Source organism: Notolepis coatsorum (genome assembly GCF_963971535.1).
Source record: "Notolepis coatsorum genome assembly, chromosome: 3".
Taxonomy (NCBI): domain Eukaryota; kingdom Metazoa; phylum Chordata; class Actinopteri; order Aulopiformes; family Paralepididae; genus Notolepis; species Notolepis coatsorum.
This window is the reverse complement of record NC_140167.1, coordinates 172,496,723-172,523,679: the sequence shown is the minus strand read 5'-3', so window position 1 is coordinate 172,523,679 and position 26,957 is coordinate 172,496,723. Positions and strand designations below refer to the sequence as shown.

General features: G+C 51.2%; 1 protein-coding gene across 1 annotated transcript in view; it reads right to left on the bottom strand.

Moving 5' to 3' along the window:
* The window catches only part of kcnh3 (potassium voltage-gated channel, subfamily H (eag-related), member 3), a gene marked incomplete at both ends in the record, with an annotated part of 760,365 nt that overhangs the window by 180,433 nt on the left and 552,975 nt on the right, over positions 1-26,957 (bottom strand). The window contains one exon of the mRNA XM_084311435.1: positions 14,941-15,063. Within this exon, the coding sequence (XP_084167561.1) occupies positions 14,941-15,063 (123 nt within the window). The remainder of the gene's footprint in view (positions 1-14,940; positions 15,064-26,957) is intronic.

Genomic DNA, 26,957 nt, shown 5'->3' with positions numbered 1-26,957 from the left:
CTGTCTGTCTGTCTGTCTGTCTGTCTGTCTGTCTGTCTGTCTGTCTGTCTGTCTGTCTGTCTGTCTGTCTGTCTGTCTGTCTGTCTGTCTGTCTGTCTGTCTGTCTGTCTGTCTGTCTGTCTGTCTGTCTGTCTGTCTGTCTGTCTGTCTGTCTGTCTGTCAGTGAACAAGATATCTCAAAAGATAATGGCCAGATTGCGATACAATTTGTTTTCAACATTCACCATAAGTGAAAATACAGATAGATGTAATCTCAGTGACATTTACGTGTCCAATTTGACTATGGAAGTCAAATGAGAAATTTCACATCGTTGTACTTTCACATACATTTACATGTAGTCATTTAGCTGACGCTTTTATCCAAAGAGACTTACAAATTGTGAACAACAATTCAGCAGAAGCGGTACACCTCTGGCGGCTAAGGGTAAGTGGTATTGTTCGTCTAGCAGTGCAGAACTTGAGTGCTTCACTTCGAGTGTAGTAGTATAGACATATTAGCATAGTACTGTAGGTAGTAGTATAGCCATAGTAGCATAGTAGACAGTATATAGTAGTATAGACATAGTACATAGTAGTAAAGACAAAAAAAAAAATTATTTCTTTTTTAAATAGTGGAATTTGCTACCTTCACATCTAAAATGCATTAGTAGCCGACACAATTTTAAGAAAAAAGTCAAATCATGGCTCCTCGACAATGTTAAAAACTAGATTTTAAAATGCATGAAAATGTTGTCCGATACATTGTTGTCTGTGGCTACGTTTGTACTGCATTTAAAATGTACATGTCTATGTAGTTTGTCAAATTGTTATTTGTGGTCGTGTTTTGTATTGCTTGTCTGTCTGAGACCCAGGACCACAATGGAAATAAGTCTTGACTTTTTTGTGTAGCATCCTTGATGTATTCTGGAATCTTGTATTTTTTTTTAATGTCAAATCAAATCAAATCAAATCAATTCATTGAAATAGTATGTTTTTAGTCAACGGCGGGGGATTGGGCGAGTTTCAGCTGTCCTGACTGTGGTGGGAGGTTCGTTCCACTGCCATGGAGCCTGGAGCTTTGTTTCAATGACCCTCCAGGAGCCTGAAGAGGAGCGGATCTCAGGCGGCCAGAAGATGCAGAGTGGAGGGGTCTTGAGGGTGTGTAGTTAGAAGATGCAGAGCATAGGGGTTTTGATGGTGTGTAATTAGAGACCATTGACTGGAGGTAGGATGGAGCCGTTCCCCTCGCTGCACGGTATGCTAGGTCAAGGACCTTTGTTACGAAGGATCAGATTAAACCGAATATATATATTTATTGATTGATATATATTGCATAATATTTGTATATCGTTTGATATCCCTTGTGTATTCCTTGTACATATACACGGAATATCCCTTTAACCTAGTACAGACCATAATATTTCGTTCTCCTATTGGACAGCGGTCCCTTAGGCGCCATTGCCATACCCCCAAGGTCTGGTTCAAAGTCACCGCCAAAGACTTGCCTGGACATGAACGGCTCTGCGCAAGGATATGAGACAGGAATAAAGCTGGTACTAGTTTGTTCACCTAACGTATAAATACGGCACAGGTGAATACAGAAGTTAAGTTACCCAATAAGTTGAAGCCTCACCCACGATACAACGTGCGGTGAAGTATGGCCTGTTTGAGAGCATTGAGAGCATTGAGACCGCGTGCGAATTAATAACTGAATTATCAGAGTTTAACGCTGTACCGTCGAGTTCGACCTATTCTATTAAGTCAGTAATAGTCTATTTATGTATAGTGTATCGTGCGGCTACCGTTCTACAGTGACCAGCATCACCAACGTTTCCTCGTACCAGCTAGTGTGCTTATCCAGGCTGGGCTGCTTACCCTGGCGCTTTCACCCGAGGAGCCCTAGACGAGGACCGTGTGGATCATGTACACTGGATAACCTACCGACGACTGCATAGCCCTTTTCGGCTGGATTATATTTTGCTTTGGTCCTGTAATTGATGGAGCGGAGAATCGCCTACACCCACAATTGTGTGGGATTTACCCTGTGAGGAGCAACGTCGAGCCCGCCTCTCAGAAGCCTGAGGCCGGCTAGCTTTCTTCCATGCGGAGCTGCATGCTACGGAGAACAGCTGTATTCGTCTGCGGATCAAGAGATTATTGCACCGTCTCCTGTACTTGGAGTCTCTCTATTCATCGTTGACCCAGACTCTACTACCGACAAATCCTCTCCCCTTGCTGGCTTACAACCGGAGGGACCCTACCAGTATCTCCCGCTACCTTACTAGAGTACCATAGATATAATTCCTAAGATTCAGGTTGTATTATTATCTCCTGCGTAATATGAGAATGGACATACGTTATTGATTTGCTTACGCACATTCCTTTGCCTTATAAGCGCACCTTACGTAAAGTATATTATGTACTATCATTGCTGCTAATAAATACTCTTAAACCCAGTTTTGTGTGGAACCGAGTCATTGTGGGAAGTGTTCATCATAAGATACCTGTGTACTGTATGGCCAGTAGTAATGTACATAAGACAGTAGTGGTTTAATGATACCATACTTATATAATACAGTCAGGGAATTGTACCCCTCAGTTACAATTGGTCCTTCGAGCCGGAGGGTAACTAGCGTAATATTAATATAGTAGTATTAATATTGACATGGCCAATGATGAACACTCCACAAAACGGTTCTCCTAAAATAGATCGCCCGCAGCGTAGACGGCAGACACCTCAGTACTTAGAGGATTACGTTGCCAGTATACTACCTAGCTTTCTACAGACGTTAAACGCGGAAAAAGTAGATAGTAAAATTATGTCCAACCCTACCGACCAGGCTACCCCGCCAGTAGAGACCCTAGTGGGTTCTAACGTAACTGACCAAGCTCACGTGGGGACCAGGAGGGACCTGACATGACTTTACCCCCCGCCAAGACCGAAGAAGTAGTCCCCGGAGAGCTCCAGGATAAAGAAAGCCCTCCAGGGATGGAACCCGACCCACCACAAGAAGGGACGCGCACCCCGGAGATGGATCTCCTCGATACACGACAGGAGAACGGATCTCCAACGAGTACTACCAGGAGCAGATCACCTCAACCAGCGTCTTCCCCCAGCGAGGCGGACAAGATGCTGGCGCAGGCCTTTATCGCCAGCCTGGCAGCCTCAACCGAGCGCGATCGACTCCAAGCAAAGACGCTTAGCGAGCCGAACATTCTTCCATGGAAAGAGAACGCCTTCAAGCGCAGCAGCGGAGTGACGAAGACCGCATACGCCTAGAGATTAGACGCCTCCAGACGGAAGAGAATATGGGAAGAGACCGCGCCGAAGCCCAGCGCGCCGCCGCCGGTGCCCAACAAGAAGCAGAGCGCGACCTCGCTCTCACCAAGCGCGAAGCCGAGCGCGACCGATTACAAGCGCAGATAATGGAGCAGCTGATTACCAGGGTAACCCCCCCTCCCTCCGCACGGGGCTCCAGGGCCTCGTCAAGACAAGGGTCAAGGGCACCCTCCCCTACCCGATCAAGCGACCCTGAGCCCGGCGACCAGAGAGAGCCTATACCCCTCTCCGAACCCCTTCCCCGACCGGTCCAAGCGAGACCCAGCAACAGGGAAGGACCGGCCTATACCGCGGAGAGGCTAAATAGACGACTACAGGATCTAGATGACCTGCCAGAGGAAGAAGAAGAGGGAGAGGAGGAGAGTCAAGCCCAACAGCATCACCGTACTCCACAGGACCAGGAGGTCCAGTACAGCCCAGACTTTAGCCCCGCGGCTCTGCGCTACAGACCCCCAACTCAATTCACGGCTGAGCTTGACGCACGACCAGCCCCGAGGAACAGCACCTGGGTGCGCAGGCCTTGGTACCCAGCAGGTACCAGCCCACCACGACACGTAAGAGGAGACTCGCCTAGGAGGCCTCTCCTCCAACGCTCACCGATGTGCCAGCCATCCATGGCATCGTACCTTGGCACACCGACGTTCCCGGACTTCACACACGAGAACAGAGCACAGTACACAGAGCTACGAATGTGCTTAGAGACAATGATGTCCGATGTAACTGATGAACCGTACAAGTATGCTATCCTACTCAAGCACCTCAAGGTGCCCCGAGCGCACAATATAGCGCTGGCATATTCCACCTCTACTACCCCCTACACCGCGGCCCTAGCAGCACTCGACCAAAGATATGGACGCATATGGGACTACGTAATACAAGAGATAAGGAATATTGACCGTCTACCCCCAGCCACAGACAATCGCTCACTAGATGACCTGTCTATCAAGGTACAATCCCTGGTAGGGATGCTGGGGGCGCAAAAGGAAAAGGGTATGCACGAACTGTACGCAAACTCTAATGTTGAGAGGATTTTAGAGAAGCTTCCGCCCGCCCGACAAGAGCGCTTCAGGCGGCAAAGAGACCACCGTGATCCTAACGGTCCCGAGCCATCCCTCCTAGACCTAGCCGACTTCCTGGCGAGAGAAGTCAACAGCCTACGGTTGGATACGTTCGTGCGGAGCACACCAAGCTCCAGAGAGGGACCTAGGAGAGCAAACGATGGCCGCAGACTGGTGACCGTCATGCACCAAGCAGAATCAGTACCGAGCAACAAGAACCACAGTACCCCCTCGATGAAAGAGAAGTGGAAGATGGTGTGCCCGTACTGCGAAAAGGAACACTGGCTGTCACACTGTGACACGTTCAAGAAGATGACCGCCGACGAGGTGAGTCAATGGATAAAGTCCAACCGACGCTGTTACTGATGTGCGCGCAGTCACATGGCAGCCGATTGCCGCTTAAAGAAGAGGTGTAGTCGGTGTGACGGAGCCCACTTGGACATCCTACATGACAGTAACAGAAGAAAGCCTGCACCCTCAAGCAGCACAAAGGCAAGTGTTATGTACATTGACCCCGCCAGCAGCGGGGGCGCCCGGGTGCTCTTGAAGGTGGTCCGCGTAACATTGAGTTACGAAGACAAGGTCATGGACACCTACGCCGTCCTTGACGACGGGTCAGAGAAGACCCTTCTCCTCGCGTCTGCTGCGGCCCAGCTGGGGCTGCGGGGGAGCGAAGAAACGATGACGATTCGGACAATAAGAAGAGACCTAAAGACGATAAAGGGCGAGAATGTCTCCTTCACTATCGCAGCAAGCGGGCAGCCAGAGAGACGGTATAGGATCACTAACGCTTTCACCAGCCAAGACATAGGCCTGTCGCAGTACACCTACCCCATCGCCAAGCTGATGGATAAATATGTGCACCTGCGTCAACTACCTATACCGCTCATAGACGGTGCCACCCCGACCCTGCTGATAGGCTCCGACCATGCACACCTCATCGTCCCGATGGACCGGGTCCACACAGGGCCCAGAGGCTGTCCTGCAGCAGTCGAGACCCGCCTAGGATGGACACTACAAGGCCCCCTCTCTAGGTCTCCTAACCGAACAGCAGCCACTAGCTGCCTCCACTCCAGAGTGACAGAAGAAGACACCACCCTCCTACAGCATGTCGAGAGGCTATGGACACTAGAGACAATGCCCTTTAAGAACGAAAAGAAAGACATTCGTTCCAAGGAAGACATTTATGCTATAGCCCTCCTCGAGCGGGGGACAAAGAGAGTCAAAGTCAACGGAGTGATGAGATACGCAACTCCACTCCTGAGGCGAGAGGGTATGCCTACCTTCCACGCCCCAAAAGAAGCGACGGAGCGGTATCTATCGAACACAGAGCGGCGCCTAGCCAGAGACCCCGCTCAAGCTACTGTGTACCGCGCTGAGATTGACAAGCTAATCACAGCGGGACACATAAAGAAAATTGACATTAAAGAGGCCGATCAGACGACCGAATCATGGTACGTGCCGCACCACAAAGTCCACCACAACGGCAAGGATCGTATTGTGTTCAATTGCAGCTACCAGATCGGATCACAAAATCTGAATAAAGAGCTCTTGCCCGGCCCAACACTCGGCCCCTCTCTACTAGGCGTGTTACTACGTTTCCGCCAAGACAAGGTGGCCATCAGCGGCGACATCAAAGGGATGTTCCTGCAGGTGCGACTAGTGGAGGAGGACAAGCCCCTGCTGCGGTTCCTATGGAGAGAGAGGATCGGGGATGAGCAACCAGCCATCTATCAATGGGAAGTCCTCCCTTTCGGAACCACATGCAGCCCATGCTGTGCTACGTTTGCACTGCAAAAACACGTCGCAGAGGACCCAGCAGCTGATGAAGAGGTCCGACAAAGTGTAGGAAATAGTTTCTACGTGGACAACTGTCTGCAAAGCGTCTCGACGCCAGAAGAAGCCGAGGCCCTCCTACTCAAGCTCCGCACCTCCCTGATCAAAGGCGGCTTTGATCTCCGGCAGTGGGCCAGCAGCGACCCTCAAGTATTGCGCAGCCTCTCCCCAGAGGACAAGGCAGCAAGCAGCGAGACCTGGATGGCGACCATCCCAGGAGAAGCCCAAGAAATGACATTAGGACTAGTCTGGCGCTTCAAAACAGACTCGCTCCATATCAGATTGATTTCCAGTTTAACCCTCCGAATGCACCTCACTTCGGTGGAACTTGGGAACGAGAAGTACGTTCAATAAAGACAGCCCTGTACGCCGTGCTTGGGGCCCAGACCGTGGCGGAAGAAGTCCTCACGACAGTCCTCACGGAGATCGAGGGAGTATTGAACTCAAAGCCCCTCGGTTACGTCTCAAGTGATGTCGACCCCGTCACCCCCAACACTCTCTTGATGGGGCGGCTGGACCCCGCGCTACCACAGACAGTGTACAGGCCTGAATAAGCGAACGGCCGAAGAATGTGGAGGTACAGTCAAGTATTGGCTGACAAGTTTTGGAACAGTTTCCTACTCCACTATCTACCGTCTCTACAGACCCGCCAGAAATGGGTGAAAGAAAGAGACAATTTGACAGAAGGAACAGTCGTCATGATTATCGACCAGTCACTACCCCAAGCTATGTGGCCGGCCGGCCGCGTAAGCAAAGTGATCACTGGTGCCGACGGAAAGGTCAGAGCGGCAGAAGTGCTCGTCCAAGGGCGGACATACACCCGGCCCGTGGCGAGGCTAATAGAGTTGCCAAGGCTCCCCGACACTCTTGATGACGACCATGACCCCCTGACTTTGTGAACTGCCTACCCTCACAACAGACATTGAGTAGTGGACAGTGCGGTTAATCTGTCTCTGCTTATCTAATTAGGTGGGACTAATTTGGAGGCGGCTGTTACGAAGGATCAGATTAAACCGAATATATATATTTATTGATTGATATATATTGCATAATATTTGTATATCGTTTGATATCCCTTGTGTATTCCTTGTACATATACACGGAATATCCCTTTAACCTAGTACAGACCATAATATTTCGTTCTCCTATTGGACAGCGGTCCCTTAGGCGCCATTGCCATACCCCCAAGGTCTGGTTCAAAGTCACCGCCAAAGACTTGCCTGGACATGAACTGCTCTGCGCAAGGATATGAGACAGGAATAAAGCTGGTACTAGTTTGTTCACCTAACGTATAAATACGGCGCAGGTGAATACAGAAGTTAAGTTACCCAATAAGTTGAAGCCTCACCCACGATACAACGTGCGGTGAAGTATGGCCTGTTTGGCCCCAAATAGAGCATTGAGACCGCGTGCGAATTAATAACTGAAGTATCAGAGTTTAACGCTGTACCGTCGAGTTCGACCTATTCTATTAAGTCAGTAATAGTCTATTTATGTATAGTGTATCGTGCGGCTACCGTTCTACAGTGACCAGCATCACCAACGTTTCCTCGTACCAGCTAGTGTGCTTATCCAGGCTGGGCTGCTTACCCTGGCGCTTTCACCCGTGGAGCCCTAGACGAGGACCGTGTGGATCATGTACACTGGATAACCTACCGACGACTGCATAGCCCTTTTCGGCTGGATTATATTTTGCTTTGGTCCTGTAATTGATGGAGCGGAGAATCGCCTACACCCACAATTGTGTGGGATTTACCCTGTGAGGAGCAACGTCGAGCCCGCCTCTCAGAAGCCTGAGGCCGGCTAGCTTTCTTCCATGCGGAGCTGCATGCTACGGAGAACAGCTGTATTCGTCTGCGGATCAAGAGATTATTGCACCGTCTCCTGTACTTGGAGTCTCTCTATTCATCGTTGACCCAGACTCTACTACCGACAAATCCTCTCCCCTTGCTGGCTTACAACCGGAGGGACCCTACCAGTATCTCCCGCTACCTTACTAGAGTACCATAGATATAATTTCTAAGATTCAGGTTGTATTATTATCTCCTGCGTAATATGAGAATGGACATACGTTATTGATTTGCTTACGCACATTCCTTTGCCTTATAAGCGCACCTTACGTAAAGTATATTATGTACTATCATTGCTGCTAATAAATACTCTTAAACCCAGTTTTGTGTGGAACCGAGTCATTGTGGGAAGTGTTCATCATAAGATACCTGTGTACTGTATGGCCAGTAGTAATGTACATAAGACAGTAGTGGTTTAATGATACCATACTTATATAATACAGTCAGGGAATTGTACCCCTCAGTTACAACCTTGAAGTGGATTCATGCAACAATTGAATGAGAAGTGGGGTGACGTGGGCTGGCCGCTGCGTTCTGTATGAGTTGAAGCGCAGCAGTGGCGCAAGGCGGTAAACCAGCTAGTAAACCAGCTACAGTAGCAGAGCACTGCAACAGGAGGGGGATGATCTATATTTTCTTTAAACCCTCAGGGACCGGACAAAATGGTTGGCGCTGACACCTTCTCACAGTGTTGTAGTCGAGTCTCGAGTCCCCAGTCCGAGTCCAGGTCTGAGTCACCAAAGAAGAGCCAAAGTGGAGTCCGAGTCGAGTCCCCATTCCCCTAGTTCAAGTCTGAGTCCAAGTCATCAAGGTTGAGTTCACTCCACTCTGGCCGTCAAAGAGCTGACGTACAAATAAAAAAAGGTCTACATTAAACATAAATGACACAGCGGTCACCGTTTCAAAGGGAGTTTATTTACTTTGTGACACAATAGCCAAACAAATGCCAAATGATTAGGCTCTATTACCAAAAGAATATATATAATAACTGTATTTATCAATTAACAAGTCTGAGTCCTCGTCTGCACCTTCCGAGTCCGAATGCAGTCAATGCTCGAGTCCATGTCCGAGTCTGAGTCATCAGTGCTCAAGTCCAAGTCGAGTCATGAGTCCTGGACTCAAGTGCTACAACACTGCCTTCTCATACTGCACACGGTATCGATGTGGATACATTTAAAACACAAGGTAATGAGTCTTACGAAGGGAAGCCTTGGTGGGGTCACCTCTGGAAACCTTGGTGGGGTCACCTCTGGAACCCTTGGTGGGGTCACCTCTGGAATCCTTGGGGGGGTCACCTCTGGAACCCTTGGCGGGGTCACCTCTGGAAGCCTTGGCGGGGTCACCTCTGGAACCCTTGGTGGGGTCACCTCTGGAACCCTTGGTGGGGTCACCTCTGGAACCCTTGGGGGGTCACCTCTGGAACCCTTGGCGTGGTCACCTCTGGAACCCTTGGGATCACCTTTGGAACCCTTGGCGGGCTTCGCTTCGACCGCTGAGGAGCTGGATGTTGCCTCCACGATCACCATCCCAGTCACATACAGCAGCTGCAGCATCAGCCTTGACTTCAATCACATGTACGCTCCACGTGACTGTAAATTAGGGACACCTCAGTTGCCTTTTCAAGTTTAAATGGATGTTTGAAAGAGATTAAAGAGTTGGGTGCTACTTCCTTGGTCTCAGCTCCCGTGAATTAGTCGGGTGCTTCATTCTCGACCGCAATCAAATAGACTGCTTTAATAGAGCTGGGTGCTCCATCCTCGACCTCAGCTCCACTCAAAGAGCTGGATATTGCTACGCTGACCTCCGCCCTGGACAAAGGGCTGGGCACTTCACACTCGACCTTGACTCCACTCAAAGAGGCCGGATATTGCTACGCTGACCTCCGCCCTGGACATTAAGCTGGGTGCTCCGTCCTCGCCCCCCAACTCTAATGAAAGAGATGCTGGGTGCTGCTTCCATGGTCCCGGTTCCCGTTGAAAGGAAAGAGCCGGGTGCTCCATCATCGCTCTCGAAATCAAAGGGATAGGTGCTGCATCTCTGTTGATGACCCCTCTGGCCAGAACGGATTACCAGAAGGTTCACTGTGTACCTTCACTGTCTGCCTCCAGCGTGTCTGTATTCCATTCACTTGGAATTATAATGGATTCCTTTAGTTATAGACAGCACATCTTATCACAAAGAAATGTATAGCACTTTTATTGATAATATTGATGTTGAATTATAGAATCTTGAACCAAATGTGGTTACGGGAATTTACTCTATTCCACATCTATATAGTGGGTTGAGACAATAACAGAGTTGTATTTCAGCGATAACAGCTGTGGTCAGAGTCTAGAGAGGTATACAACAAAGTCAGATTTAGAAATGGTTTCATCCACTGTCTGCTTCCACCATGTCTCATTTATATTTTTCAAGATAAACATGATTTATTCCATTCATGTCTTGATTATAATGGATTATTTTTGTTACAGACAGCACATTTCATCACAAACAATAGCACTTCTATTGATAAATGTGATCTAGCAGAGGTAAATGGCAAATATTAACCATAATATGCCATCTAGATTGCTTGTAATTGAGATACAGCTAACGTCTGTTGAGTGTTTCTACATGAATTGTCATGGCCGTATTGTTTTAACAACCCCATAATATTCTGGGTCCACATTGGGTGAGTAACAAAAACACAAACACCACACAAGGCTTAAGAGGCCTTTGGCAAAACACAGTAAGTTGAATGACTAAGACATCTCCCCACTGTGGGCCTCAGACGAGTTTCTTTGTCTTCTTCACAGAGAAAATATAATTATTTAGTAATTGATCGATTTTAATGTGATTCAAATAATCCGGGGCAGTTGATAATTGGGCAGGTAATCCTCATCTGGCATGCAGGCAGGAGAGGCCTACGCTAGGAGCACTTAGCGCAGAGCGAGAGAGAAAGACTTGGCTTGAACACAAAGCCTTGTATTGATTTAAACAGAGACAGAGAATTAGAGAGGCGATTGTTGTCTATTAGGTCTCCAGCCAGACAGAGCGGTGTTCGATCTTCTCCTCCACTTCATGTTCCATCTTCTCTCCCACTTTACATTTCCTCTCGTGCCTCCTCCTCTGTGGGTCCCTTGGTATTGCGTCACCACCCTGTCTGCCGTACAGGCGTTCCAACCCTGCTGCAGCTGAATTTGCTTTTCATCATCTGTCAAACAAATTGAATTTCTTCCACTGCACTGAGGATCAATTTGGGATGGTCGGGGCACGTTGTAATGGAAAACAAACCCTTGCTGCTGTGACTTTGTTGAGAGCTCTCTCTCTCTCTCTCTCTCTCTCTCTCTCTCTCTCTCTCTCTCTCTCTCTCTCTCTCTCTCTCTCTCTCTCTCTCATCTCTTAACAGGTGTTCCTTGTTACATCAAGTGTCTGAGTGAGTCAGCCTGTCTGTGAAAGCCAATTAAAGAATTAAAACGCTCCATGAATTCTGATCATTCTGTTTCTCTCTAGATCTTCTTCTCCAGGGTTCCCCAGCACCATGGTACAGTTGAGTCTCTGGGTGGGTGGATTCAACAATCTTAGGTGTAGATTTAGGGGGGGTTGCAGGGGACATGTCTCGCTCATTATTGAGAAGAGGTAAATTTGTCCCCCTCCAAAAATATAGCTAATATGAAAGACAACCCCCTCCCCAAAAGGTAAAAAAATAAGGGGGTCAAAACATTTATTTATCCTTCTTACCTGTAACTATATATTAACCAACACTTTCAGACACCCCTACAGGACCGTATCATCTCAACCTTGCAGACGTGCCTCTCACTCACGTTCAGTCAGTGGCATCTGGCTAAGACCATAAGGCCATTAGGGGAGACAGTGGCTCAGGAGGTAGAGCAGTCGTATGAGGTTCCCGGTTCGATTCCCGCTCCTCCCGTTGCAGCGTGTCGAAGTGTCCTTGAGCAAGACACTTAACCCTTAATTGCTCCCGATGAGCAGGTTGGCACCTTGCATGGTTGCCTCCACCGTCAGTGTGTGAATGTGTGAGTGAATGGGTAAAATGTGAGGAACAAATTGTATAGCGCTTTGGATAAAAGTGCTATATAAATGCACCATTTACCATTTAGATTTTTCAATTGTACAATTGATGCAAAAAGAATGCAGGAAAGGAATAGTTTGACACTCCAATTTTCTTGGCTAGAAATAACAATGTAAAAATTAGACATTGTAATTCTCGAGGCAGATACTGTACACGGTTGGGACTATTTTCATGGTGAACAAGCGCTTGGTGCAGTGACTCAAAAGCCCTGGGGTAACTTCCGTCAACAAAACCAATGTTGATAATTTAGCTAATCTTGGCCAACTATGAGAGGATGATGATGATTAGCTACGTCTGGGCACACCCATAACCTTATCCTTTTGAACCAGAATGTACAGTGTAACAAGCAAACAAACACTTCTGCATCTTTATTATTCAGTGAACGCCAATCTAATCAAGTTAACCTCCCTTAGCTACAAAGCTAGTAGCAAGCTAATGTTAGATAGCCGATTCTGAGCTAAGCATGTTTGCTAACCGTCCATAGCATTACATACTGTAGCATAACATTAACATTAGCTTTCACATAGATTTTCAGTCAATTGACTGACGTATTCAGGTATGTTTTCAGGTGCCTGATCAAGTTTGATGTGGTCGATCCAGCATAATTTGATACAGCAGATGTAGCATTTAGTGATTATTTAGTTTGGGCCTTGTGTGAAGTTATTATAGCCATAGGTTATTACAGTATAGCTGCAGCTGTGCTTGCCATGGCACAGGATTTCAGGACCACTCTCCACTGGACAGCTCCCACCAATCATGGTGTTGCTGCTGCAGCTTGCAGCTCATATGTTTATATTCAGAGTTAATTATATTGTTTACACTGTTTATTTTTCTCATATTTTCATATTCAGAATTAATAATATTGTTTACACTGTTTATTTTTCTCATATTTTTATATTCAGACTTCATTATATTGTGTACACTGTTTATTTTTCCCATCTTTTTATATTCAGATCTAATTTCATTGCCTATATTTATGTATTTCTACTATTACTACTACTATTTCTACTACTACCCCATACCTGTAGCCCCCCCATGCTGCTATGATTCTCGAATTTCCCCAAGGGGATCAATAAAGGAATATCTTCTCTTATCTTATGAGTCATCGCACTGCGTCCACCAGATGCATAAAGGTTATGCATGATAATAAGGGAGGGAATGATATTCAACTCGACTTTCAACTTCGACATTTCCTTAATGTTAATGCGCCAACAAAATAAAATATTCACCAGTCCAAAATGTCAAGTATGTGTGTGTGACTTAAGTGTGAGTCCAAGTCCCAGACTCCAGTCCCACTCACGCAATAATATATTGCTGTGACTTTGAAATGAGCTTTGAACGTTTTGGTAGAAAACCTATTTAGTCAAATATCTTTACTGTGAACGCGACAATGATAGTAATGACAGCAGCACAAAACACATGAAAACCTCTGTTGATAAGCCAGGTACGTTTACAATTGCCCAATTTCCACCGTACCACTTTTGTGATTAACGGAAGTTTTCACGTGCTTCCTGCTGCTGTCATTACTACTATCCCTGTCACGCTCACAGAATGTGGTCCTCACGGATCTTGTGGAAAACGTAGAGATATTTTGGAAAAAAATGTATTGATACTATATTACTGAGCAATTGATTATTGGGTGAATACACACAGAGTGTGAAAAATTTGAATACCATTGGAGTGCATCCCTCCAAGGAATTGTATGGCTGTCTATGGAACATATAATTCCATACAAAGTATGGCATATCAGCCATTCTACAGTAGGTTGAACGGTCCAGGGCAGAGGGGAGAGACAGTCAGGACCGGCATGGATCGGTGGTGTTAATGTGAAATCGAGTGTTTCCACTGCACGCATTAGGACTTGGTGCCATCGATGAGACACCTTGATGTATCTGATGAAGACGACGAGACTGTGTCACAACAAAGGAGGATTCCTCAGCTCTGACTAATCTTGGAGCTGTTGGAACATTCTTCCATGGAACAGGACCAAGCTACGTTGCCAATTCTCTTTCTATTTTTCAAGTTCTCTCCAATTCAACTATGTGCCCCCAAGAACATTACGGCCATCTACTACTGGTTTATTGAAGGTCCCCAACCACAGGCAAACGAAAATCATGGATGCAGCCATTGCTAATTATTAAAAGTCCTGTGTAATTAGTCTAATTTATAATCATTTTATGGCTGCACTTCATGCATTGCTTTTATTTTGTCTCAGATTTTATGTCTATTTTTATGTCTTATTACAGTTTTACTGCTGCAAAGCACCATGGGCTGCAATTCTTGTATGAAAGCTGCTACAGCATACAAATAAGGTTTATTGTTATTATTATTATCTCCCAAAATAAATTGGAAAAAACACCCCAGGCCGGTTGGACCAAATGGCCAGTTGTCCATTGCGTAATGGGCTATTTATCATCATCCTCATCATCATCATCCTCATTCCTCATCATCATCACGAACATAGCTCCAACTGTGTATCTGCTTCGAAAATCATTTTTGCTAGCAGCTGTTATTCAGACGGACTTACCTGGACCCTGCTAGCAGCTGTTATTCAGACGGACTGACCTGGACCCTGCTAGCAGATGTTCTTCAGATGGACTGACCTGGACCCTGCTAGCAGCTGTTATTCATGCAGACTTACCTGGACCCTGCTAGCAGATGTTCTTCAGATGGACAGACCTGGACCCTGCTAGCAGATGTTCTTCAGACGGTGGACTGACCTGGACCCTGCTAGCAGATGTTATTCAGACGGACTGACCTGGACCCTGCTAGCAGCTGTTATTCAGACGGACTGACCTCTCTCTGGACCTTGCTCTGGGTCCCGGTTCTTCTTGTTGTCCGTGATGTCTTTGTGGGACACCAGGAAGAGCACCACCTCTCCCTTCTCATTCTTAATGGGCACGATGTCCAACAGACACCAGAACTGGGTACCTGGAGTGGACACACAAACACACATGGACAAACATACAGTATGACAGATATTATTGAGATAAATCTATATACTTCACAGCAAAACATGATATCCAATATCATTGTATATACAGATACACATACAAGTATGCACACGCACACACGCACGCACGCACGCGCACGCACACACACACACACACACACACACACACACACACACACACACACACACACACACACACACACACACACACACACACACACACTTTCTGCTCTATATGATCTCAGGCATGTACATACACAGACCTCAAAGGGCTGGCAGTTTACCTCCTAGAGAGAAAGTGCCCTTTTTTCAGTTTTTTTTTAATATATTTTTATTTCGATAAATAAATCAATTCCTGTTTGCACACAGCCTGCTCTGCCGAACAGATATATTGATTGAATCAAAACATTCAAGTACACAGAGCAATTAAATGCTTACTTGCAGGTAGCATGAGGAACAACAACAGTAGGCTAATAAAACAATAAATAATAATAAAACATTATACAATTAAATGAATTAACAATATAGTCAATTCAGCATTCTGATGCATCCGGATAGAAGCTGAAGGTTATCTGAAGTTGTGAAATAATAATAATAAAAATAATTTATTCATCCGAAATGTCCTCAAGAGGATCAATAAATTAATATCCTATCTTATCTATTTTATCTTATTTTAATCATGCCTGCAGCGCAATGCCAAGAAAAGAAAGAACTTTACTACTTTATGATGAAATGCTTGTTTCTGTATGAGCCCCTGAGAGTGTGCATACAGTACATACAGTAAAAAGAAAGTAAGAAAAAAAGGTATGAGAAGTAAGTAAAAAGTAAGTAAAGTCAATATTATATTGACATATACAATATACAACACAGAGTAAAATCAGTAACAGTGAGGTACAATGCAGAAATGAGATGAGGTACAAAACTTAGGATATGGTGCAAATGAGGTATGAATGTAGTGCAAATCTCTTTAATAATAGATATAAAGTGTGTTAAAGTATCTAAAGTGAGTAAAGTGAGTGGTAAGGTGAGTGTTTGTTTAAAGTGAGTGTGTACATGTGGATGTGTGTGCAGTGAGTGTAGATGATGGGTTGTTACATAGTGTCATTGGGTCTCATTCTCGAACGAAGTTACGACAAAATATTTCGTCTTAGCCAGATTTCGGCCTATTTAAGACATATTAGGGCTCGGAGTGGGAGTCTTCAAATTTTCCTGAGATCTTATTTGAGAGCAGATCTAAGAGTGCTGAGGAGCACACTTAAATATACTCTCAGCCCACGATCAAATCTCATGATTGATTGACTAATTTAAAATGTTATTATAACTTGACAGACTGTGTTCTCATAGTGATTCCTTCACGTCAACGCTACAGGCCTCCTTGGAATTAATTACTTAATCATAATTAAAATAAATATGACAATATTTGTACGATAAGAAATTACGGAAAAATAAATAATATGGATTCATCTGATCACAGGGCAGCTGGATTAACCATATCTGAACCAGCTATTTTGGACAAATAATTACTCAGATATTCAAACACAATTATGCAATTATTGTGAAATGATTGAAAATAATAATAATTTAATTCCTTCTGTGGAATTTGTATTTCTTATTTGTTACACATCTGTTTTAATGATTAATTATATACATTTGAAAGAATGCAGGTCAACATGCAATGTATCCCATTGATTGGTATACAATGGGACAGACCTTTGTTTGATTGATTGATTGAAAACTTTATTAACAGATTGCAGAATGGGTACAGTACAGTACAGCTCAATTACATAAGGGGATGCAGACCAGAGAAAGAATTTCGTCTTGTTTACATCAGGTTCCCCCATTTTCAATTCATCATAATATATATGACACACATGACACAGATAGACAGTACTGCTACATCTATACATTTATGACATACCAGATTTGCAAATACAGTACTGTTTGTGATACAAAAAGAGTCCAGAAAAGAGAGTACATTTGACGTATAAACTGTTGGAGGAGGTTGGGTAGGGATGGGTGGGGGATAGACTTACACTGTACAAGCAAAACTGTACATTGGAATATTGACAAAACCATACTTGGTCATTTACTGTACATTGGAGGGGGTTGATATAGCTATAAACCTGCATTCCTTCGAATATATCATTAATCAATTAAACTTATATTGAAATACACTATATAGCCTATACACCAACACTGAAATGACAGTGGATAAATAAATAAGAACTAAAGCTAATCGGTGGAAATAGACTGCATTAATATTCCATAACAAGTCTTGTGTGCGCCTACGAATGGACAGTAGCCTATAGGCTTATGGAATAATAAGCCATACTGCGTTCATTCATTACGCCCGGCGTAGGCTATATATATTATATGTCATTCATTCATTCATATACAGTACTGCGCGCGCGCGCGCGCATGTGTCTGTGTGTGCGCGCGCGCTGCGGCAGGTGTGTACCGCGAGCTGTATATGATGCCAATACATTAATCTAATCTAGTTTTGATGGGCGCAAGCGTGATTACGAAACCTAGACGCATTTCTCGAAGACACTCTCTGTTGGCACTGACTGACGCTAGGTTTCGTAATCACGCGGCTCGCAAAGCACTTCCGCCATTCCATTTCACACAGCTGCGTCACCAGTTGCCTTATAAGAAACTATGGAGGCGGTGTTTTGTATGCAAATGAGCTGAACGGGAACGCGCTTTGGAGTTTACGACAGAATGCCATTCTCCAAGCAGATATCAGATCATATAATTTCTGCGACCGTTTCAGCCACTTAAGACATATCTCCAGCACGTTCAGGACTCAGAGTGTACTTGTCATAGATTATGTCTCAGTGGTTCCAAGATAAGTCTTCCAGAATATATCTTTGGAAAATTTTCGGGAATGAGACCCATTGTCATTGAGCATCCTGATGGCCTGGGGATAGAAGGTCCTTCTGAGTCTCTCTGTACTGGCGATGAGACTCCGGTAGCGCTTGCCTGACCGCAGAATTTCAAAGAGTAACTAGTATCAAAGAGTAACTAGTAACAAAGGAAGGAGAAGGAGCTCCATGGAGCAGCCAAGAGTAACTGTATCAACGAGTAACTATAGTAACAAAGGAAGGAGAAGGAGAACCAGGAAGCAGCCAAGAGTAACTAGTATCAAAGAGTAACTAGTAACAAAGGAAGGAGAAGGAGCATCAGGAAGCAGCCAAGAGTAACTAGTAACAAAGAGTAACTAGTAACAAAGGAGGGAAAGAACAGATTTCCAAATATTTTTTAAGTTCAAGCACCTTTTTCAGTAATTTTTCCGTATTCTTTGGAGGGAGGGAGGGAGGGAGGGAGGGAGGGAGGGAGAGAGGGAGGGAGGGAAAGGATGAAGCAATCTTACTGAAGCAATCTGTGTAAAATAATCTTCTATGGAGAGGTGATAGTATGGAGGTAGAGATGCAGAGGGGCAGAGAGAGGCAGAGATGGGCAGAGAGAGGCAGAGAGAGACAGAGAGAGGCAGAGAGGGGCAGAGAGAGGCAGAGAGGGGCAGAGAGAGGCAGAGAGGGGCAGAGAGAGGCAGAGAGAGGCAGAGAGAGGCAGAGAGGGGCAGAGAGAGGCAGAGAGAGACAGAGAGAGGCAGAGAGAGACAGAGAGAGGCAGAGAGGGGCAGAGAGAGGCAGAGAGAGGCAGAGAGGGGCAGAGAGAGGCAGAGAGGGGCAGAGAGAGGCAGAGAGGGGCAGATAGGGGCAGAGAGAGGCAGAGAGAGGCAGAGAGGGGCAGATAGAGGCAGAGAGGGGCAGAGTGGGGCAGATAGAGGCAGAGAGAGGCAGAGAGGGGCAGAGAGAGGCAGAGAGGGGCAGATAGGGGCAGAGAGAGGCAGAGAGAGGCAGAGAGGGGCAGATAGGGGCAGATAGGGGCAGAGAGAGGCAGAGAGAGGCAGAGAGGGGCAGATAGAGGCAGAGAGAGGCAGAGAGGGGCAGAGAGGGGCAGAGAGAGGCAGAGAGGGGAAGATAGGGGCAGAGAGAGGCAGAGAGGGGCAGAGAGGGGCAGAGAGGGGCAGATAGAGGCAGAGAGAGGCAGAGAGGAGCAGAGAGAGGCAGAGAGAGGCAGAGAGAGGCAGAGAGAGACAGAGAGAGGCAGAGAGGGGCAGAGAGGGGCAGAGAGGGGCAGATAGAGGCAGAGAGGGGCAGAGAGGAGCAGAGAGAGGCAGAGAGAGGCAGAGAGAGGCAGAGAGAGGCAGAGAGGGGCAGAGAGAGGCAGAGAGGGGCAGAGAGGGGCAGAGAGGGGCAGAGAGAGGCAGAGAGGGGCAGAGAGAGGCAGAGAGAGGCAGAGAGGGGCATAGAGGGGCAGAGAGGGGCAGATAGAGGCAGAGAGGGGCAGAGAGGGGCAGAGAGAGGCAGAGAGGGGCAGAGAGGGGCAGAGAGGGGCAGAGAGGGGCAGAGAGGGGCAGAGAGGGGCAGAGAGGGGCAGAGAGAGACAGAGAGAGGCAGAGAGGGGCAGAGAGAGGCAGAGAGGGGCAGAGAGGGGCAGAGAGGGGCAGAGAGGGGCAGAGAGAGGCAGAGAGGGGCAGAGAGAGACAGAGAGAGGCAGAGAGAGACAGAGAGAGGCAGAGAGGGGCAGAAAGGGGCAGAGAGAGGCAGAGAGGGGCAGAGAGGGGCAGAGAGAGGCAGAGAGAGGCAGAGAGAGGCAGAGAGAGGCAGAGAGAGGCAGAGAGGGGCAGAGAGGGGCAGAGAGAGGCAGAGAGAGGCAGAGAGGGGCAGAGAGAGGCAGAGAGGGGCAGAGAGAGGCAGAGAGGGGCAGAGAGAGGCAGAGAGGGGCAGAGAGAGGCAGAGAGAGGCAGAGAGAGGCAGAGAGAGGCAGAGAGGGGCAGAGAGGGGCAGAGAGGGGCAGAGAGGGGCAGATAGAGGCAGAGAGGGGCAGAGAGGGGCAGAGAGGGGCAGAGAGGGGCAGAGAGAGACAGAGAGAGGCAGAGAGGGGCAGAGAGGGGCAGAGAGGGGCAGATAGGGGCAGAGAGGGGCAGAGAGGGGCAGAGAGAGGCAGAGAGGGGCAGAGAGGGGCAGAGAGGGGCAGAGAGGGGCAGAGAGAGACAGAGAGGGGCAGAGAGGGGCAGAGAGGGGCAGAGAGGGGCAGATAGGGGCAGAGAGGGGCAGAGATGGGCAGAGAGGGGCAGAGAGAGACAGAGAGAGGCAGAGAGGGGCAGAGAGGGGCAGAGAGGGGCAGAGAGGGGCAGATAGGGGCAGAGAGGGGCAGAGAGAGGCAGAGAGGGGCAGAGAGGGGCAGAGAGGGGCATAGAGGGGCAGAGAGGGGCAGAGAGAGGCAGAGAGGGGCAGAGAGAGGCATAGAGAGGCAGAGAGGGGCAGAGAGGGGCATAGAGGGGCATAGAGGGGCAGAGAGGGGCATAGAGGGGCATAGAGGGGCAGAGAGAGGCAGAGAGGGGCAGAGAGGGGCATAGAGGGGCAGAGAGGGGCATAGAGGGGCAGAGAGGGGCATAGAGGGGCAGAGAGGGGCAGAGAGGGGCAGAGAGGGGCAGAGAGGGGCAGAGAGGGGCAGAGAGAGACAGAGAGAGGCAGAGAGGGGCAGAGAGAGGCAGAGAGGGGCAGAGAGGGGCAGAGAGGGGCAGAGAGGGGCAGAGAGAGGCAGAGAGGGGCAGAGAGAGACAGAGAGAGGCAGAGAGAGACAGAGAGAGGCAGAGAGGGGCAGAAAGGGGCAGAGAGGGGCAGAGAGGGGCAGAGAGAGGCAGAGAGAGGCAGAGAGGGGCAGAGAGAGGCAGAGAGGGGCAGAGAGAGGCAGAGAGGGGCAGAGAGAGGCAGAGAAGGGCAGAGAGAGGCAGAGAGAGGCAGAGAGGGGCAGAGAGGGGCAGAGAGGGGCAGAGAGGGGCAGAGAGAGGCAGAGAGAGGCAGAGAGGGGCAGAGAGAGGCAGAGAGGGGCAGAGAGGGGCAGAGAGGGGCAGAGAGGGGCAGAGAGAGACAGAGAGAGGCAGAGAGGGGCAGAGAGGGGCAGAGAGGGGCAGAGAGGGGCAGAGAGAGGCAGAGAGGGGCAGAGAGGGGCAGAGAGGGGCATAGAGGGGCAGAGAGGGGCAGAGAGAGGCAGAGAGGGGCAGAGAGGGGCATAGAGGGGCATAGAGGGGCAGAGAGGGGCATAGAGGGGCAGAGAGGGGCAGAGAGAGGCAGAGAGGGGCAGAGAGGGGCATAGAGGGGCAGAGAGGGGCAGAGAGGGGCATAGAGGGGCAGAGAGGGGCATAGAGGGGCAGAGAGGGGCAGAGAGAGGCAGAGAGAGGCAGAGAGAGGCAGAGAGAGGCAGAGAGAGGCAGAGAGGGGTAGAGAGGGGCAGAGAGAGGCAGAGAGGGGCAGAGAGAGGCAGAGAGGGGCAGAGAGAGGCAGAGAGAGGCAGAGAGGGGCAGAGAGGGGTAGAGAGGGACAGAGAGAGGCAGAGAGAGGCAGAGAGGGGCAGAGAGGGGCAGAGAGGGGCAGAGAGAGGCAGAGAGAGGCAGAGAGGGGCAGAGAGGGGCAGAGAGAGGAATAGAGAGGCAGAGAGGGGCAGAGAGAGGCAGAGAGAGGCAGAGAGGGGCAGAGAGAGGCAGAGAGGGGCAGAGAGGGGCAGAGAGAGGAATAGAGAGGCAGAGAGGGGCAGAGAGAGGCAGAGAGAGGCAGAGAGGGGCAGAGAGAGGCAGAGAGGGGCAGAGAGGGGCAGAGAGGGGCAGATAGAGGCAGAGAGGGGCAGAGAGAGGCAGAGAGGGGCAGAGAGGGGCAGAGAGGGGCAGAGAGGGGCAGAGAGAGACAGAGAGAGGCAGAGAGGGGCAGAGAGGGGCAGAGAGGGGCAGATAGGGGCAGAGAGGGGCAGAGATCGGCAGAGAGGGGCAGAGAGAGACAGAGAGAGGCAGAGAGGGGCAGAGAGGGGCAGAGAGGGGCAGAGAGGGGCAGAGAGAGGCAGAGAGGGGCAGAGAGGGGCAGAGAGGGGCATAGAGGGGCAGAGAGGGGCAGAGAGAGGCAGAGAGGGGCAGAGAGAGGCATAGAGGGGCAGAGAGGGGCAGAGAGGGGCATAGAGGGGCATAGAGGGGCAGAGAGGGGCATAGAGGGGCAGAGAGGGGCAGAGAGAGGCAGAGAGGGGCAGAGAGGGGCATAGAGGGGCAGAGAGGGGCAGAGAGGGGCATAGAGGGGCAGAGAGGGGCATAGAGGGGCAGAGAGGGGCAGAGAGAGGCAGAGAGAGGCAGAGAGAGGCAGAGAGAGGCAGAGAGAGGCAGAGAGGGGTAGAGAGGGGCAGAGAGAGGCAGAGAGGGGCAGAGAGAGGCAGAGAGGGGCAGAGAGAGGCAGAGAGAGGCAGAGAGGGGCAGAGAGGGGTAGAGAGGGACAGAGAGAGGCAGAGAGAGGCAGAGAGGGGCAGAGAGGGGCAGAGAGGGGCAGAGAGAGGCAGAGAGAGGCAGAGAGGGGCAGAGAGGGGCAGAGAGAGGAATAGAGAGGCAGAGAGGGGCAGAGAGAGGCAGAGAGAGGCAGAGAGGGGCAGAGAGAGGCAGAGAGGGGCAGAGAGGGGCAGAGAGGGGCAGATAGAGGCAGAGAGGGGCAGAGAGAGGCAGAGAGAGGCAGAGAGGGGCAGAGAGAGGCAGATAGGGGCAGAGAGAGGCAGAGAGAGGCAGAGAGGGGCAGAGAGAGGCAGAGAGGGGCAGAGAGGGGCAGAGAGGGGCAGATAGAGGCAGAGAGGGGCAGAGAGAGGCAGAGAGGGGCAGAGAGAGGCAGAGAGAGACAGAGAGGAGCAGAGAGAGGCAGATATGGGCAGAGAGAGGCAGATAGGGGCAGAGAGAGGCAGATAGGGGCAGAGAGAGGCAGAGAGAGGCAGAGAGAGGCAGATAGGGGCATAGATGGGCAGAGAGGGGCAGAGAGGGGCAGATAGGGGCATAGAGGGGCAGAGAGAGGCAGAGAGAGGCAGATAGGGGCATAGAGGGGCAGAGAGGGGCAGAGAGGGGCAGAGAGAGGCAGATAGGGGCATAGAGGGGCAGAGAGAGGCAGAGAGGGGCAGAGAGAGGCAGATAGGGGCATAGAGGGGCAGAGAGAGACAGAGAGAGGCAGAGAGAGACAGAGAGAGGCAGAGAGGGGCAGAGAGAGGCAGAGAGAGGCAGAGAGGGGCAGAGAGAGGCAGAGAGGGGCAGAGAGAGGCAGAGAGGGGCAGATAGGGGCAGAGAGAGGCAGAGAGAGGCAGAGAGGGGCAGATAGAGGCAGAGAGGGGCAGAGTGGGGCAGATAGAGGCAGAGAGAGGCAGAGAGGGGCAGAGAGAGGCAGAGAGGGGCAGATAGGGGCAGAGAGAGGCAGAGAGAGGCAGAGAGGGGCAGATAGGGGCAGATAGGGGCAGAGAGAGGCAGAGATAGGCAGAGAGGGGCAGATAGAGGCAGAGAGAGGCAGAGAGGGGCAGAGAGGGGCAGAGAGAGGCAGAGAGGGGAAGATAGGGGCAGAGAGAGGCAGAGAGAGGCAGAGAGAGGCAGAGAGGAGCAGAGAGAGGCAGAGAGAGGCAGAGAGAGGCAGAGAGGGGCAGAGAGAGACAGAGAGAGGCAGAGAGGGGCAGAGAGGGGCAGATAGAGGCAGAGAGGGGCAGAGAGGAGCAGAGAGAGGCAGAGAGAGGCAGAGATAGGCAGAGAGAGGCAGAGAGGGGCAGAGAGAGGCAGAGAGGGGCAGAGAGGGGCAGAGAGGGGCAGAGAGAGGCAGATAGGGGCAGAGAGAGGCAGAGAGAGGCAGAGAGGGGCATAGAGGGGCAGAGAGGGGCAGATAGAGGCAGAGAGGGGCAGAGAGGGGCAGAGAGAGGCAGAGAGGGGCAGAGAGGGGCAGAGAGGGGCAGAGAGGGGCAGAGAGGGGCAGAGAGGGGCATAGAGGGGAAGAGAGAGACAGAGAGAGGCAGAGAGGGGCAGAGAGAGGCAGAGAGGGGCAGAGAGGGGCAGAGAGGGGCAGAGAGGGGCAGAGAGAGGCAGAGAGGGGCAGAGAGAGACAGAGAGAGGCAGAGAGAGACAGAGAGAGGCAGAGAGGGGCAGAAAGGGGCAGAGAGAGGCAGAGAGGGGCAGAGAGGGGCAGAGAGAGGCAGAGAGAGGCAGAGAGAGGCAGAGAGAGGCAGAGAGAGGCAGAGAGGGGCAGAGAGGGGCAGAGAGAGGCAGAGAGAGGCAGAGAGGGGCAGAGAGAGGCAGAGAGGGGCAGAGAGAGGCAGAGAGGGGCAGAGAGAGGCAGAGAGGGGCAGAGAGAGGCAGAGAGAGGCAGAGAGAGGCAGAGAGAGGCAGAGAGGGGCAGAGAGGGGCAGAGAGGGGCAGAGAGGGGCAGATAGAGGCAGAGAGGGGCAGAGAGGGGCAGAGAGGGGCAGAGAGGGGCAGATAGAGACAGAGAGAGGCAGAGAGGGGCAGAGAGGGGCAGAGAGGGGCAGATAGGGGCAGAGAGGGGCAGAGAGGGGCAGAGAGAGGCAGAGAGGGGCAGAGAGGGGCAGAGAGGGGCAGAGAGGGGCAGAGAGAGACAGAGAGGGGCAGAGAGGGGCAGAGAGGGGCAGAGAGGGGCAGAGAGGGGCAGAGAGGGGCAGAGATGGGCAGAGAGGGGCAGAGAGAGACAGAGAGAGGCAGAGAGGGGCAGAGAGGGGCAGAGAGGGGCAGAGAGGGGCAGATAGGGGCAGAGAGGGGCAGAGAGAGGCAGAGAGGGGCAGAGAGGGGCAGAGAGGGGCATAGAGGGGCAGAGAGGGGCAGAGAGAGGCAGAGAGGGGCAGAGAGAGGCATAGAGAGGCAGAGAGGGGCAGAGAGGGGCATAGAGGGGCATAGAGGGGCAGAGAGGGGCATAGAGGGGCAGAGAGGGGCAGAGAGAGGCAGAGAGGGGCAGAGAGGGGCATAGAGGGGCAGAGAGGGGCAGAGAGGGGCATAGAGGGGCAGAGAGGGGCATAGAGGGGCAGAGAGGGGCAGAGAGGGGCAGAGAGGGGCAGAGAGGGGCAGAGAGGGGCAGAGAGAGACAGAGAGAGGCAGAGAGGGGCAGAGAGAGGCAGAGAGGGGCAGAGAGGGGCAGAGAGGGGCAGAGAGAGGCAGAGAGGGGCAGAGAGAGACAGAGAGAGGCAGAGAGAGACAGAGAGAGGCAGAGAGGGGCAGACAGGGGCAGAGAGGGGCAGAGAGGGGCAGATAGAGGCAGAGAGGGGCAGAGAGAGGCAGAGAGGGGCAGAGAGAGGCAGAGAGGGGCAGAGAGAGGCAGAGAAGGGCAGAGAGAGGCAGAGAGAGGCAGAGAGGGGCAGAGAGGGGCAGAGAGGGGCAGAGAGGGGCAGAGAGAGGCAGAGAGAGGCAGAGAGGGGCAGAGAGAGGCAGAGAGGGGCAGAGAGGGGCAGAGAGGGGCAGAGAGAGACAGAGAGAGGCAGAGAGGGGCAGAGAGGGGCAGAGAGGGGCAGATAGGGGCAGAGAGGGGCAGAGATGGGCAGAGAGGGGCAGAGAGAGACAGAGAGAGGCAGAGAGGGGCAGAGAGGGGCAGAGAGGGGCAGAGAGGGGCAGAGAGGGGCAGAGAGAGGCAGAGAGGGGCAGAGAGGGGCAGAGAGGGGCATAGAGGGGCAGAGAGGGGCAGAGAGAGGCAGAGAGGGGCAGAGAGAGGCATAGAGGGGCAGAGAGGGGCAGAGAGGGGCATAGAGGGGCATAGAGGGGCAGAGAGGGGCATAGAGGGGCAGAGAGGGGCAGAGAGAGGCAGAGAGGGGCAGAGAGGGGCATAGAGGGGCAGAGAGGGGCAGAGAGGGGCATAGAGGGGCAGAGAGGGGCATAGAGGGGCAGAGAGGGGCAGAGAGAGGCAGAGAGAGGCAGAGAGAGGCAGAGAGAGGCAGAGAGAAACAGAGAGGGGTAGAGAGGGGCAGAGAGAGGCAGAGAGGGGCAGAGAGAGGCAGAGAGGGGCAGAGAGAGGCAGAGAGAGGCAGAGAGGGGCAGAGAGGGGTAGAGAGGGACAGAGAGAGGCAGAGAGGGGCAGAGAGGGGCAGAGAGGGGCAGAGACGGGCAGAGAGAGGCAGAGAGAGGCAGAGAGGGGCAGAGAGAGGCAGAGAGGGGCAGAGATGGGCAGAGAGGGGCAGATAGAGGCAGAGAGGGGCAGAGAGAGGCATAGAGAGGCAGAGAGGGGCAGAGAGAGGCAGAGAGAGGCAGAGAGGGGCAGAGAGAGGCAGAGAGGGGCAGAGAGGGGCAGAGAGGGGCAGATAGAGGCAGAGAGGGGCAGAGAGAGGCAGAGAGAGGCAGAGAGGGGCAGAGAGAGGCAGAGAGGGGCAGAGAGGGGCAGAGAGGGGCAGATAGAGGCAGAGAGGGGCAGAGAGAGGCAGAGAGAGGCAGAGAGGGGCAGAGAGAGGCAGAGAGAGGCAGAGAGGGGCAGAGAGAGGCAGAGAGGGGCAGAGAGGGGCAGAGAGGGGCAGATAGAGGCAGAGAGGGGCAGAGAGAGGCAGAGAGGGGCAGAGAGAGGCAGAGAGAGACAGAGAGGAGCAGAGAGAGGCAGATAGGGGCAGAGAGAGGCAGATAGGGGCAGAGAGAGGCAGATAGGGGCAGAGAGAGGCAGAGAGAGGCAGAGAGAGGCAGATAGGGGCATAGAGGGGCAGATAGGGGCATAGAGGGGCAGATAGGGGCATAGAGGGGCAGAGAGAGGCAGAGAGAGGCAGATAGGGGCATAGAGGGGCAGAGAGGGGCAGAGAGAGGCAGATAGGGGCATAGAGGGGCAGAGAGAGGCAGAGAGGGGCAGAGAGAGGCAGATAGGGGCATAGAGGGGCAGAGAGGGGCAGATAGAGGCAGAGAGGGGCAAAGAGTGGCAGAGAGGGGCAGAGAGAGGCAGAGAGGAGCAGAGAGGGGCAGAGAGAGGCAGAGAGAGGCAGAGAGGGGCAGAGAGGGGCAGAGAGAGGCAGAGAGAGGCAGAGAGAGGCAGAGAGAGGCAGAGAGAGGCAGAGAGAGGCA